This window comes from Perognathus longimembris, chromosome 2 (assembly GCF_023159225.1).
Source record: "Perognathus longimembris pacificus isolate PPM17 chromosome 2, ASM2315922v1, whole genome shotgun sequence".
Taxonomy (NCBI): Eukaryota; Metazoa; Chordata; class Mammalia; order Rodentia; family Heteromyidae; genus Perognathus; species Perognathus longimembris.
Window position 1 is genome coordinate 23,024,769 of NC_063162.1, and position 14,825 is coordinate 23,039,593.

Genomic DNA, 14,825 nt, shown 5'->3' on the forward strand with positions numbered 1-14,825 from the left:
GGTGGAAGGGGCTGAGAGAAGCATATGAAATCATAGCAAGGAGATTGTACATACTTTCACAGTAGCATACTTGAAGTGTAACAACCTAGCTCAGATTACAGAATCTGTAAATATAAAATATTCATCTTATTGGCCTCTCATTGACCCAACTGTTCTAATTATGTTTCAGCTGCTCCAAACAAGATGTAGCCCAGTCCAGAGATGACTGGAGAAAGGGAAAGTTAGGAAGGTTCAATAGGCATGCTATTTGGAAATGAATTTCAAAACTTGGAACTAAGAGGAAGCCTTATTTTTCACCTTTTTTGCATAAAACTTGTTGTATGACTTGCAAGGTTATCCCCATTTGGTAACTACTAGTTTTGTGGCGAAAAATCTCAGACACAAAATGTCTCACAGACTCAGATGGCATTTCCAGCGCTTAACTGAATACTGAATGTGGTCACGTTGACACTGCTGACTTACCCAGAGATCCCAATGAAACCAGGACATTTTCACGGGCATCAATGTTCTTGTCAAAAGGGCGATATCCATAGAGGTGGGCAACGCTGTTCACCAGCCAGGTCACATGGAGCACTACAGCGTATCTCAGGAAAGTAGCAACATACAAGCTGTGTCGAATAGTTTCACCCCAACAATACCAGGGAACTAGTGTGGGCAGGATGAAGCACATCAACAGGAGACTAGGCTTGTAGTACCTACATGAGAGACCGCACAGTGAGAGAGCATGGGCTCAGGATTTTCACACAAACCTGGATTATTCAGTCTTTCTGGGCGGGGCCTAGTATTCTGTCCTATACTGTGAATACAGGGGCAAACAAGCTAAAGGAAATAGGGTGGAAAACCTTCTGGGAAGACAAAAATTGGTCTTTCACTTTTTTTGTTTGTTTGCTTTTGTTTTTTGGCCCGTCTGAGCACTGTCCTGGCTTCTTTTTTGCTCAAGGCTAGCATTCTACCTCTTGAGCCACAGTGCCACTTCTGGCTTTTTCTGTTCAGTGGTGCTGAGGAATTGAACCCAGGGCTTCATGCATGCTAGGCAAGCACTCTACAGCTAAGCCATATCCCTAGCCAGCTCTTTCACTTTTTAAATAATGCTATAGGGATGTGTTAAATAAATGTTCTAAGTGTTAACCTGACATGCTCCTTTTCTCAGGTTGGCCCACAAAGGGCCCTTTTGGTGCAGGCAGCAAATGACCAGCTTTGTCCTTCTCACCTTGACATTCCATTTGGTTAGTTTCAGTCATAAATGGTAACAGCAGCCCCCCTTATCTACTATTTGGGAAGCTTCCATAAATTTTAACCCACCGCAGTGGAATCCTCTGCTCTCACATCCCGCATTAAATCCCAACATAGCTCCTCTAGATTTTAAGAACCTCGTTAGACAGAGACAAGCACTGGTGAGAGAAATACCCTTGTCAGCACTTCTACTGACAATAAAGCTCTTTCTCTGTATGTGACTGTGTGTCCTTGTGGTTTTCTGGAAGGGGTTCTGTCACTAAGATTGTCCCATTAGGAATAAAAAGATAAGAATATCATATCATCATGCTAAATGCCTTGTTTCTTTTCTGTGTGTGCTGGTCCTAGTGAAGTTAGGAGGCTGAGTCTAAGTAATTTACAGCCATCCTGGTGCTTCTTTCTGGGGGGAGGTGAGAAAGGCCATTCATTGAACACAGATGCCTACCTCAAGGTGAGCTTGGAGGGCTCCGCTTCAGAGAAATGCAGATGCCACAGCCTTAGGAAATCTTTGCATAGCCAATGCTCTGATTTTGCCTTGATTGCCTCCCTAAATGGCTTGAATCACCCACCTCTGAGTAGCCTCTTAAGATATCCCCTGTATGGAAGGAGGTTGAGGTGTATCTTCCCTAGATGGAAAAGTTCTGCTGGTACTTGAGCTTGTACTTAAGTATGTCCATATAAAGTGTGCTTTTGTTAAGGCTTAGTCTCCACACTAAGTACATTGCTGTTGTGTGTGAAAGCTTGGTGCAAGCTCTACTGGGGGCTGCTGGGTCTTTGAAACAGGAGTCCACCATGCAGTCACTGGCCTTTTAATAAAGACTCCTGATTCAGTCTTTCAAAATAAGGCTTCTCTGTTTTCTTACCATACAACACTAAGGCTTGAACTCAGAATGTGGGCACTGTCCCTGAGTTTGTGTGCTCAAGGCTAGCACTCTGCAACTTGAGCCACAGCTCCACTTCCAGCTTTTTGGTGGTTCATTAGAGGTATGAGTCTTCACAGACTTTTCTGCCCAGAATGGCTCTAAACCACTGTCTTCAGATCTCAGCCTCCTGAGTAGCTAAGATTACAGATGTGAGCCACTGGTACCAGGCTTGCATCATACATGGGTTGCATCTTTTCTTTTCATGGGACCATGGATCATGTTGGTCACATAGGCAGGGGCAAATCACAACCACATCAGCCAAATTCTGCTGCCTGAATGGTCTGCCTCTGGACACCATTCTCTTGTTCACTAGTGTCATTTGCAGAAAGTATGGTAAATGTCATGCCTTCATTTCCTGCTATCACCCCTTAGTTCTTTGCTCTGCGTTTCCCTCAGGAGGTACACTAAGTGTCTGTGACCACAGCAAGTCTCTCCTTCAGGAGGCCCTGTTTCCTTCAGTCCGATGTAGACAAAAGAACATTGTCATTCCAAGAGAATCAGTTGCCTGTGTGCGTCAGTAACATCTTCTGTTTTGATGTCACTGACATTCTTAAATAAAACTCTTCCTCTGTCCTGCCACTGCTTCCTTGGCTTGAGTCCTCCCTAACATCAGTCTTGTGTTTCCACTCCTCATCTCTGCCTGAATGATACTTTCACTTGTCCTGAGAGTGACCTCTTCAAAGCATACCTGACTGTCACACATGCTGCTGGAAAATCTTTTATAATTCCCTGTTGATGACTGAATGAATCCTAAATTTTTATAAAAGCCACAGCTATATCTGTCTACCTTTCAGTCCCTTTCCCTGTCATACAGGGAAAGATTGCTTCAAGTACCTGCTTGATGTGTTAGCTCATGCTTTTCTTTCTGAGTGCTATCTACTCATCCATATTCATAATAGTCTCTCTATATAGGTAGGCTCAGTTATACGTTGTTCATGAACATCGACCTCATGTTCCTAACTGACCAATTTGTTTTGCTTTGTATAATGGGTATCTTGAGTACTTCCTTATCTCTCTACTCCACTAGGTTACACACTCCCCAAAAGAAAGATGTCAGCCACATTCATTTTTCTGTCTCTGACTATCCTACTTCAGTGAAATTTGTTGCACTTAATTGATTTTATTAAGATAATTCAGAGAGAAAGAAACAGAAGAATAAACCATGGCTGTGGGCTTTTATACCATAAAAATGATCAAAAATAACAATTTTGAAATTTTGAATACAGAAACTTAGGAAATTACTCAGGTATTATAGTACATGTCCTAAGAGAGAGAGTTCCTCACCTCCTCTGGAACATCACCAGTTTCTCCGCTTTGAGGTCAGATAGGTCTAGCAAATCACCCTTCTCTTTGACAGCTCGGTGTTTGCGCACAAGCAGCCAACCCATGTGACAGAAGAAAAAGCCACGACGAGAATTGTGAGGATCAGCATGAGTTTCTGAGAACTTGTGGTGGGCGCGGTGATCTCGGGCCCATTCATATACATCATTCTGAAGGGACAGAAAAGAAGGAAACTAGGCTTGCGGAGAGATGCCCTCTCGGGAGGATTGAAATGCTCATATGTCTGCAATGGCCCAGAGCTCTCAGCCCAGCACCACAGTTCCTAGGACCTGGGCTCCAATGAAGGCACAGGGATCTGTTTTCTTCTCAGCATTATCTCCTGACACTAATGTGGAAAATCAACTTCCAAAGCATAGGAATACTGCTGGTGCTTCCTGAAGGTTATATGGCAACAGCCAAGGAGTTTCATTAGCCAAGAACTGCAGTTCTTCATCAGGGCATGAGGAGTAAGTACTCTTGGGTGTGACATCCGTGAGCACAGAGAGTACAAGCTAGATGGCATGGACCCTAAGGTGCTGCTCTCTGGATAAAGCTTTGAGAAGCTCCTTTCCCACACAATAAATACCCAACACCATAACTTGACCAGAATGTAGTCATGACCGTGAGCACATTTCCAAAGGACCCTGGGCTTGTTAGAGACTATCCATTCCTCCCAAATTTGTCAGTATGTCTCCTCCTTCCCTTTGCCTCATGAGGACATTGTGCAGGCAGGGATGATTAGTGAGCCCTTCAGATCTGCCACGACAGTGGAGACTAATATGGGTTCTTTTTTTCCCCTCTTAAATTATGCCTCACATAACTATAGCCAGGAGAGTTCTCCTTCCCTAATTACCTTTAATCTGTCTGTTGAAAGCTTGTAGCCTGATCTAACCTCATTATTTGAGTTCACTAGCATGGCATCCCTACTTAACACTAACCTCTCTGACTCAGTTTCCTCAGTTTCCTGGACAATAGGTATAACATTGCCTCCTACCTCCTAAGACCTCTGTAGAGAGGTAGTGAGTTAATTTATATCAGTTTTTTACCATAGTGCTGAGCACATAGTCATTGCTACACAAGTAGTCTGTGTGTGTGTGTGTGAGTGTGTGTGTGTGTGTGTCTGTCTGTCTGTCTGTATGCAAGAGTGTACACATGTGCTGGTCATGGAGCATGAACTCAGGGCCTGGGTGCTATTCTTTAGCTTTTTTGTTCATAGCTGTTTTGCTTTACTTATGGACCACAGTTCCATATCTGGGTTTTTGGTAGTTAATTGGAGATAAGAGTCTCACAGACTTTCCTGCCCAAGCTGGCTTCAAACTGATTCACAGATGTTAGCCTATTGAGTAACAAGGATTACAGGTGTGAGCCACCAGTGTCTGGCTGTATTTACCCTAGTTATCAGCAATTATCACTATGTGCTACATCACCTTTAATCCCATTGTCTTGAGTCCTAAGATAGTAACCATTAAATTTAATGTCAACCGACTGCCCTAGAAACCAAGGTCAGGGCCTGGCTCTTACACTATGGTCATCTATTCTGAAGGACCACAATGGCCACACTGTTAGATAAAACATAGACCTAGGATGAAAAATGACCATATACCCGGTGAACCTTTCCTCTCTACTTCTTTCCCAGTGACTCCAGTTGGAGTGACCATATGAGACTGGAAAAAGCCATGTCTATGTCTATCCTGCTGGGACTCCTCTCCAGGTGTCAGTCCCCTTCTCTCCATCCTGGATCATTGATAGAATAGAGACACAGGAGCTGAGCAGTGCCAGCTTCTCACCTGGAATGCCATGGTGTTGGCAATGATGAGGAAGATCCTGAGAGGCAGCCGTGCTTTGTAAGTCCGGTGGCTCCACAGGCGATGCACCCCTGCTGTGATGCCCAGGATACTGATTACATAGCACAGAAAAGCTGCCAGGATAAAACAGTAGAAGAGTCACCACCTGATGAGAGTACAGCGAGGCGGAGGGGAGGCATGGCAAAACACTCCTGTGATGCCAGAGCCAGCTTCTTTAGACTTTAGGAAACGATCTGCTTTATCTTAAACACTAGGAATGCCTAGTGTTCGAAGCTTCCACCACTTGAAAATGTGTGCTCATCACTTACCCTCTCCTTCCAAGAGTGGAGATAAGCTAGAGTCACAGAAGCTAAGAAGGAATGCAAAGGAATAGGGCTCTCGCCCACTTGTCATTGTCAGGCCCTAGACATATGGTTCTCTCTCCTTTGGCCTTCACTGACCTTTCTAAAGTGTTCAGGACAGACTGTCATTTGCAAAGGCGAACTGAATATCATAGAACAGCTTAGACCTGCTCAATTGAAAACACCTTAAATTTCAGGAGACACAGAGGTGTGTCTGTCAATTTGTACAACATCATTTCAGTATTATAACAGACAATATGGCCCATGAGGGTCCCTCCACACAGTCATATTTGAATAGTGGTTCAAGCTTTATCAAAATTGTTAATCTCATATTTACCACACAGCTTGAACAGGGTAAATACTATTACTGTTGCATGTCACAGTTGAGAAAACAGATGAAGTAAGAGCTGTGTTATTCAGGGTCACAGGACTAGTGAAGCCATGTCTGAAGCTATGGAGAACTCCAAGAATGGCCTTCTAGAGAACTCCAAGTATGCTGTTCCCTGCCATCCTGAAGGCTTGCAGGCTCAGAAGATGCCACACATGATCTCTAGTGGGCAAGGGGTTCCTTGGTATATCCATTCTTCCCTTTCTTCAGTGGTACTAGGAGGAAGGGCTGAAGCTTTGGTTAAAAATTTATAACTCACTCTGAGAGAACAGATTGAAACAATAGATTGTTTGTGGTTATAGAACTACATGGAAGGCACCATACAACTTGTAAGTTGTCCTTTTCTACTGAAGCTAGAATGGATTTCTAAAGAGCTTTTTCTCCTCTCCCATCTCCTTCATCTTATCCTGTCCATCAGGATCCCTGGAGTAGCCATAGGATTAGTATTTATCCTACCCAACATTCTGTCCAGATTTCTCAGATCTGGAATAGATACCCTGGTGATATGTGGCCTGGCCATGTAGTGATTGATATCATCTTCCCACATACAATACTACCCACGTAATTAGGAAAAGTATGGTGAATTCAGAGCCCTATAATCATCCAGAAGGAAGGCCCTGGATTCAGGAAAAGCAGAAACTCTCTGCTCAGTGCCAAGAAGTCATGTGTGTTTGTGTCATGCTGCAGACATATTGGTTCTGAAAGAACATGCAATGACTATTAGCAGCGGAATTGGAACCAGAACCCAGGTACTAGGTGACCATTCTGTTATATATCATGTACCCAGCTGAAGTCACTTATTCATTCTCTATCACCAAGGAAGGACTGTTAGTGTCCACACTGATGTTTAAGCAACATCTGGTAGCTTTGCCCTGAGAAGTGGGCTGGAGAGTTTTGCCTTTCAGACCCTCAGTGATGTCAAACATATTTCTCAGACCTGCCTGAAGGGCTTTTCTGAGCAGCTCCAAAAATAAAGAGACAAACCATCCTTTTATTTTTTTTGCCAGTTCTGAGTCTTTGGACTCAGGGCCTGAGCACTGTCCCTGGCTTCTTTTTGCTAAAGGCTAGCACTCTACCTTTTGAGCCACAGCACCACTTCTGGCTTTTTTTGTTTATGTGGTGTTTATAGCATGCTTTATGCATGCTAGACAAGCACCCTAACACTAAGCCATATTCCAAGCCCAACAAAACATCTTAAAATCTGAAAATTTTCAGTTTCTTTTGGGATAAAACAAGAAAAGTACCTAAAAAGTGGCAAGGAGAAAATGCCCAAGCTAAGACCTCTACACTTTTTTTTTTTAACCACAGAGGAAATTTGAAATCCACATTTCACCATAGACATTCTGTCAACATAGTCACCCATCAAAAGGCCCAGGATCAAGAGTAGAATGAGTCACCATTTTAGTTCTGTGTACCAATTTCTGTCCAAAGTCACAGCAAATCCACAAAAGCAAGAGACTAAAGAGGTAGTAGCTAGTCAGGTGGCTAATCACAGACTGGTCAAATTAGGAAGTGGGTGAGGCCTACAGGAGTGCTACTGGCTGGAAGGGGCTTGCAACTGATGAACTTGTTTGTGAAGAATCTCCTGGGCAGAAGGGATGGAGAAGGAAACCCATTCTTGCTCTGGATTCATTATGCTAGAGCTCAAGCTCTCTGAGTGCACCAGTAAAAGAACACAAGTGTCCCTCTACAACTCTTCCCCAATATACAAACTAACCTTTCCTGCTGTATAATTGAACTTTGCTTCTGTGGCAGTGATGAAATCATGTAACTGAAGAAGCATAGCATTAACATGTGTTGTTACCCTTTACTTGGTACCCAGCCAAACAGTTGGCCTGAGGATTGGAGATATCAGTTGAATTTCTCCAGGGCACTGGAAGATTTCCCAAGACAAACCCCAGGGATCAGTTCCCACCACCTAGAATACCTAAAAGGCTGGGGTGGCTGTGGCAGCTCCTCCCTACCCTCCAAAAGAGCTGCCTAACACTCCCCTCACATTGGGCTGCTCCTCCTCCTGTCTTCTGGAGAGATGACACTAGGCTCCACTCCCACTCCTGACTAGTCATCCTCCCTGGAAACCAAAAGAAAGGGCTGGAAACCCAGATTGAGAGGGATGATGTCCTGTGGGGATCCTAATTCCATCAGGCTCTATTCCAACTCAGTCAACCTCTGAGGAACCATATAAAGAGCCGGGAAAGCTGAGAGGGGACACTGACCTATGTAGGATTGCACCTCATTAAAGAGTAGGGAGAAACCTGGGCACTGGCTCAGGAGGAGGGGAGCTGCTTACCCCAGAGCCAGGTGTAGGCCTTGCAGGCAGGAAGCAGTGTAATCCCATACAGGGCTCCCAGGTGCAGCAGAGCCATGAGGATGATGTTTCTCCACACGTACTCCAGCTTCGGAGGGGGGCCCACCTCATCCTGGTAGGTGGGGTCATAGATGTCCTCTTTCATTTCAGGGCGGATGTCTTCTTCAAAGTATAGGGGCATCTTCTTCAGCTTCTCTTTTCCATTCTGCAGGTCCATAGAAAGAGGTGTTGTGATGGTGGTTGTAGAGGAATTGGAGACTTACAGGGAGAGAGCATAGTGTGTGAGAAGAGCAGATGCCTGGTAGGTGACTGGGAGCACTTTGCTCCATGCTGCAGCTGTGGAAAGGGCACAGTAGAGGCACAGACCTTGTGCTTTAAGCAACAAGATGAAATGAAAGGGAAAGTGTCTCAACATTTTGCAGGTGATTGGTGCTAAAACCTCAAGGTGAAGGGGTAGACCTCAAGTGACCGACTCTGCATTTTCTTTTTTTTTTTTTTGGCCAGTCCTGGGCCTTGGACTCAGGGCCTGAGCACTGTCCCTGGCTTCTTCCCGCTCAAGGCTAGCACTCTGCCACTTGAGCCACAGTGCCGCTTCTGGCCGTTTTCTGAATATGTGGTGCTGGGGAATCGAACCTAGGGCCTCGTGTATCCGAGGCAGGCACTCTTGCCACTAGGCTATATCCCCAGCCCTGCATTTTCTTTTAATCTTGTGAAACAAAAGTCGATGAATCAACTCCTCAAACTGCAACTCACATCTTCACCAACAAATGCAGCATACCAAGTTCTTTGAAGCTCTTCACTGTCCTCACCTGCCCACAAGTTACTCAGAATCAGGAAACTTAGAATCTGGGTTTCCTTATTGAAGAAAGAAAAAGAAAGAAAGAAAGAAAGAAAGAAAGAAAGAAAGAAAGAAAGAAAGAAAGAAAGAAAGAAAGAAAGAAAGAAAGAAAGAAAGAAAGAAAGAAAGAAGGAAGGAAAGAAAGAAAGAGAGAGAGAGAGAAGGAAGGAAGGAAGGAAGGAAGGAAGGAAGGAAGGAAAGAAAGAAAGAAAGAGAAAGAAGGAAGGAAGAAAGGAAGAAAGGAAGGAAGGAAAGAAAGAAAGAAAGAAAGAAAGAAAGAAAGAAAGAAAGAGAGAGAGAGGGAGGGAGGGAGGGAGGGAAGGAGGGAGGGAGGGAGGGAAGGAGAGGGGAGAGAAGGAAGGAAGGAGAGAAGAGAGAAGGAAGGAAGGAGAGAGAGAAAGAAGGAAGGAAGGAAAGAAAGATATACGTATGGATGTGTAGATATATATATATATGGATATGGAGATATATATATATATATGGAAAGCCATTGTTTTAGTCTAAATTCCTGCACTAAGCTTCGAGACCAGACAAGTCCAAAAAGTAATCATTTCTTCTAAATGTCTAAATATCTAATTGTCGAAAGACAAAGTTTTTCACAAAAGAGGAAGTTCCAGTGTATTCCCCACTGCCTAATAAGAAATTCCCTGCCTTACAAACCAGAATCCTATGGCATTTTGTTGGTGGTGGTGGTGGTCGTGGGGCTTGAACTCTGGGCTTGGGCGCTATCCCTGAGCTCTTCAGCTCAAGGCTAGTGCTCTACCACTTGAGTCATAGTGCCACTTTCCAGTTTTCTGTGGTTAATGGGAAATAAGAGTCTCATGGACTTTTCCTGCCTGGGCTGGCTTTGAATCTTGATCCTTAGATCTCAGCCTCCTGAGTAGCTAGGATTACACGTGTGAGCCACTGGTGCCCACCCACTTTAGCACTCTTAATTACCTAAAATATGATGGGTGTGAAAAACTTCTTTAGGTAGTGCTACATCACTTATTTGCTCCCTGATTAGAAAATAAATATTTTAACATCACTATTCACCCATTTAAAAACCTTCAAGTGGGCTGGGAATATGGCCTAGTGGCAAGAGAGCTTGCCTCATATACATGAAGTCCTGGTTTCGATTCCCCAGCACCACATATATAGAAAATGGCCAGAAGTGGCCTTGTGGCTCAAGTGGTAGAGTGCTAACCTTGAGCAAAAAGAAGGCAGGGACAGTGCTCAGGCCCTGAGCCAAAGCCCAGGACAGGCAAAAAAAAAAAAAAAAAAAATCCAAAAACAAAAACCTTCAAGTTACTTCAAAATAGAGACCTGCCTATGCACCTAAGATTTTGCCATTTCTTCTCATCAATGTATTACATATACATAAAGTGCAAAGACAACCATTGCAGAATAGTAAAAGACAAAATATATAAAAAATGTATGTCACAGTAGCATTGTCAACATCTTACACCAGTAAAAATGGATGTTTTATTGAGTTAAATACAAGATGTTTTATTGTAGTCTTCTGATAATGACAATGGGAATTAACTGTCAGATACTGTCTTATTTCTAACTGGCACATAATTTGTATCTGGCACATAATTTGTATCCAACACAAGCCTGGGCTGGAGGCATGGCTCAAATAGTGGAGGGCCTGAAGTGGTAGCACACCTGCCTAGCAGGGCCCTGAGTAGACACCCAGCCACTGGCCCCCTCCATAACCCTGCCTCGAAAAGTTATTGTTCCAGCAGAAACACAGAAGATTTAACATATTTCTATATATTTGTTGCAAGTCTAAACTTAACTAAAGGTTAGTTTGCTACTTTGGATACTCTGGTCTCCATGTAGCAGTGGTTAGCCTCTGCTGTACCCAAATAAACTCTTTTCACAATTCAGATTTACGTTTTCAATGATGAACTGCTTCCCACATGAATTCATTAAGAAAATAAAAGGTATGATAGAGTATATTTTGTAAGTCCTGTAAATTGTTAGGTAAATGACTTCAGAATAATGTATTGAAGTGATTTCACTTAAGAAGTGCTAAGTGATCCATAAAAAGCTGTTGGTCACACTGAGATCCCCTGTTCTTCTCAGTGAGCCTCAGGGTTATAAGTTCCTTTCTGTTGAACTCTGTTTTTACACTTACCCCATGATATATTATTTTTGTTTTGTACTTTGAGCCCAAAGTTAGTGTGCCATGAAAATGCATATGATAAAGCTCAGAGGTAGAGCATTTGTCTAGCAGGCCTCTGGGTTTAATCCACAGCACCTTGTACATGTATGTGTACACACACATCTTATGGCTTCCAGTGAGGTGAAAGAGATCATGTGAACTTTTAGGTTTTCAATGGCTGACTAGTTATCATCAAGAGCAGAAATCATGACAGAAACAGGACTTGGTCCTGTAGGGAAACCTCAGGTATCTGACTAGGACAGTCACAAACTAGTTTCAATGACAATTACAGTACTTATCCACAGGAAGTGTGTTCCAAGATGCCAGAAGATACCTGAAGCTACAGCTAGTATTAAACTCTATATACCAGCATTGTGCCACTGCAGTCATCCATCTGATAACCAAGATAATTGCCACATGGCATACAGGTGGGTAACATATATACCATGAATATTCTGAGCAAAGGGAAGATTCTTCTAAATAGGATGAAGTAGTGAAAGAGGGTCCCAGTTACTAACAGATTAACTTCTTTTATTTCTCTCTTTAGCTCTATTTTGCATCTTTATTTTCCTTCTTGAGTCACTCTCTTCTATAGTTATCTTGGATCTAGGAACAACAGATTGCCCAATCAACATCTGCACGACAGAGCATCAACAAGCCTCACAGGACAGATCACCTCTTAATGAAATCACCCCAGATGAGAGCTGTTACCTGAGATGGGGAGGCTGCACACCAGAACCGGGATAATCAGCTTCTGGCATTGAGATTGCTCTTTTTTTTTTTTTTTCTTTGCCAGTCCTGGGCTTGCACTCAGGGCCTGAGCACTGTCCCTGGCTTCTTTTTTTTTTTTTTTTTTGCTCAAGGTTAGCACTCTGCCACTTGAGCCACAGCGCCACTTCTGGCCGTTTTCTGTATATGTGGTGCTGGGGAATCGAACCCAGGGCTTCATGTATATGGGGCAAGCACTCTTGCCACTAGGCCATATCCCCAGCCCAACATTGCTCTTTTCAAATGATGACAGTGATAATAGCTTTTCTACAACCACTTGCAGAATCTAAATTAAGATAATGATCAGGGCTGGGAATATGGCCCAGTAGTAAAGTGCTTGCCTCGCATACATGAAGCCCTGGGTTCAATTCCTCAGCACCATATACATAGAAAAAGCCAGAAGTGGCGCTGTGGCTCAAGTGGTAAAGTGCTAGCCTTGAGCAAAAAGAAGCCAGGGACAGTGCTCAGGCCCTGAGTTCAAGCTCCAGGACTGGCAAAAAAAAAAAAAAAAGATTATGATCCCTCCCACCATGGACCTAATTAGGATTATCCACTCTGTCAGCTGTGTACAACACAAATATATCCTTTGTTTTCCTCTTCTATAAAATCTCAAAAGTTCCTGTCAGTAGATTTTGTACCACTGGAGCCCTTTATCTGTTCTTCCCAATGTTGCTACATTGATTAAAATCTTTCTTTGCCCTGGCTTTTCTCTTCCCTTCACTACTACTGTGCTTTGTTTGGTGTATTGGGTAGATGCCATGGTATACTCTATTGGAATCATGGGAGCCTGGGCTTTTGCCCTAAACATATGCAATAATAGTGATGCAAGAGAATGTTGTTCAACCAACTGTATGTTAACTAAAAGCTTCTGAAACAGAAGAGCTGCCTCTCAACAGGATACCTTGTGACCACTCAAACAGAAATTCAAGAACTTTCCCTAATCAGCTTTAACCAACGCAACTAAGCAAGATCTGTCCTTATTGTTACTATTTTAGTAACATTTATTATTGTCATTATTATAATTTCCATCATGTATCTGGTGCCATTACACATCAGAAAACTATATACCAACAACAAACAAACCCTATGGAACAGAAAATGGGAATAGACTCTATTTTGGAAACTACCCAACTGCCATTCTGGGAATTCTTTACCTCTCCTAAGCCCACCTTAATCCTCACCTTTAATAAGCTTGACAATAAGATCTGCTGTCTAAAACTCAAAAGGGTGCAACTTAATGTGGAGAATATCTACATTTATCTTTTGGGTTTGTGTGTGTATGTGTGTGTGTGTATGTATTTGTGCATGCACGTGCATGTGCTAGTGCTGGGCCTTGAACTCATGGCCTGGGTGGTATCTATCCCTGAATTTTTTTGTTCAAGGTGACTGTTCTATCAGTTGAGCCACAGCTCCACTTACAGCTTTTTTGGTAGTTGTTGGAGATAAGAGTCTCACGGCCTTTCCTGCTCAGGCAGGCTTCAAACCATGATCCTCAGATCTCAGTCTCCTGTGTAGCTAGGATTACAGGCATAAAATGCCTATCTCTCACTTTCTATAACAATCAGTACAAACCTGGTGCCAGTGGATCACACCTGTAATTCTGTGTTTCTGATGGCATTACTTAATCAGGTTATTTTAAAAATTGTTTCTTTATTCTTACCTTATAAAACTCAAAATTATACAGTTGCTCAAATGGAGCATTCATTTCAGTTTTGAAGAATGGAAGATGCCCCATTCAGTGAACAATCAAAGTCAATTAGATAAATAACATATTTACTGTACTTGTGATATTTGAAAGTTTACCTAGGTGCTCCTGGCTCACACTTGTAATAATCCTTGTTGCACTGGAGACTGAGATCTGAGGATTCCAGTTTGAAGTCATTCTGTATAGGAAAATCTATGAGATTCAACTCTATTTAGCCCCCAAAATGTTGGAAGTGGAGCTGTGGCTCAATTGGTGAGTACTAGCCTTGAGCACAAAAGCACAGGGACAGGGCCCAGGCTCTGAGTTCAAGAAGACCAGCTTGCAAAAAAAAAAAAAAAAGAAAGAAAGAAAGGAAGGAAGAAGGAAAGACAGAGAGAGAGAGAAAAAGAGGATGTTATGTATAAATGGACCTGTTAAAAGAAAGCACCCTCATGCTACTAAATTATGTCAATTATAAACAAGCAAATATGCACATAAAAATTCCCAAATTATAGTTTCAATTCCAAAATTGTGGAAAAGATGACCAATCTTCCAAGATGCTCTGAACTCTCTTACCCACGGACAGCTTTGCTATAAGCCCAAACTGAGCTGCAAACATAGCTGCAGAACCATTCTGGGATGCTTACCTTCTCTTGCAGCAAGGGCACAGGCATTTTGGTTTCAGACACTGGGAAGACTTTCCCAGGACTGAGGCTGCAGAGTGGAGTGTGGTACTGCCAGGACAGAAGATGGTTTCTTCTCCAGAGCCTGCTTGTGTGCTGCAACTAGGCGCTGTCCTCGGAGCCCTTCACTCTGCACGATAGGCCGGATCTTTGTGTACGGATCTCTCTGAGCTATAGCAGCTGAGGGGTGACCAATGTGCTATATATCCTCAAGGACTTTTTTTCCACTGCCAAGATGAGCAAAGCTGTCCCAATTACCCCTAACCAAAGTGGAGAGTGCTTGAAGGGAGATAAGAGAAAGTGGATGCAGGCAGAGATTAAGCAAGAGCTTGAGGATGTTGCAAACACCTCTCCTACATCTAATCTTTCCCCCTGAGAAAATTCA

At 43.1% G+C, this 14,825-nt stretch overlaps 1 protein-coding gene across 1 annotated transcript; it reads right to left on the bottom strand.

The window, feature by feature from the left end:
- Positions 1 to 328: 328 nt before the first annotated feature.
- LOC125346164 (acyl-CoA desaturase 3-like) lies at positions 329 to 14,446 on the bottom strand. The gene is made up of 5 exons (XM_048338477.1): positions 14,405 to 14,446; positions 8,301 to 8,523; positions 5,264 to 5,394; positions 3,441 to 3,646; positions 329 to 695 (listed from the first exon to the last, which is right to left on the bottom strand). Exons 1-5 carry the CDS (start codon positions 14,429 to 14,431, stop codon positions 440 to 442), a joined length of 843 nt encoding a protein of 280 aa, XP_048194434.1. The 5' UTR covers positions 14,432 to 14,446; the 3' UTR covers positions 329 to 439.
- Positions 14,447 to 14,825: the final 379 nt, after the last annotated feature.

Excerpts from the sequence above, each read along its gene's own strand:
- LOC125346164 (XM_048338477.1), bottom strand. The coding sequence starts at position 14,431 with ATGCCTGTGCCCTTGCTGCAAGAGAAG. Across the intron at positions 5,395-8,300 it reads GGCCTACACCTGGCTCTGGG|CTTTTCTGTGCTATGTAATC; the intron begins GTAAGCAGCTCC and ends TTATCCTGGCAG. Across the intron at positions 3,647-5,263 it reads CCAACACCATGGCATTCCAG|AATGATGTATATGAATGGGC; the intron begins GTGAGAAGCTGG and ends CTGTCCCTTCAG.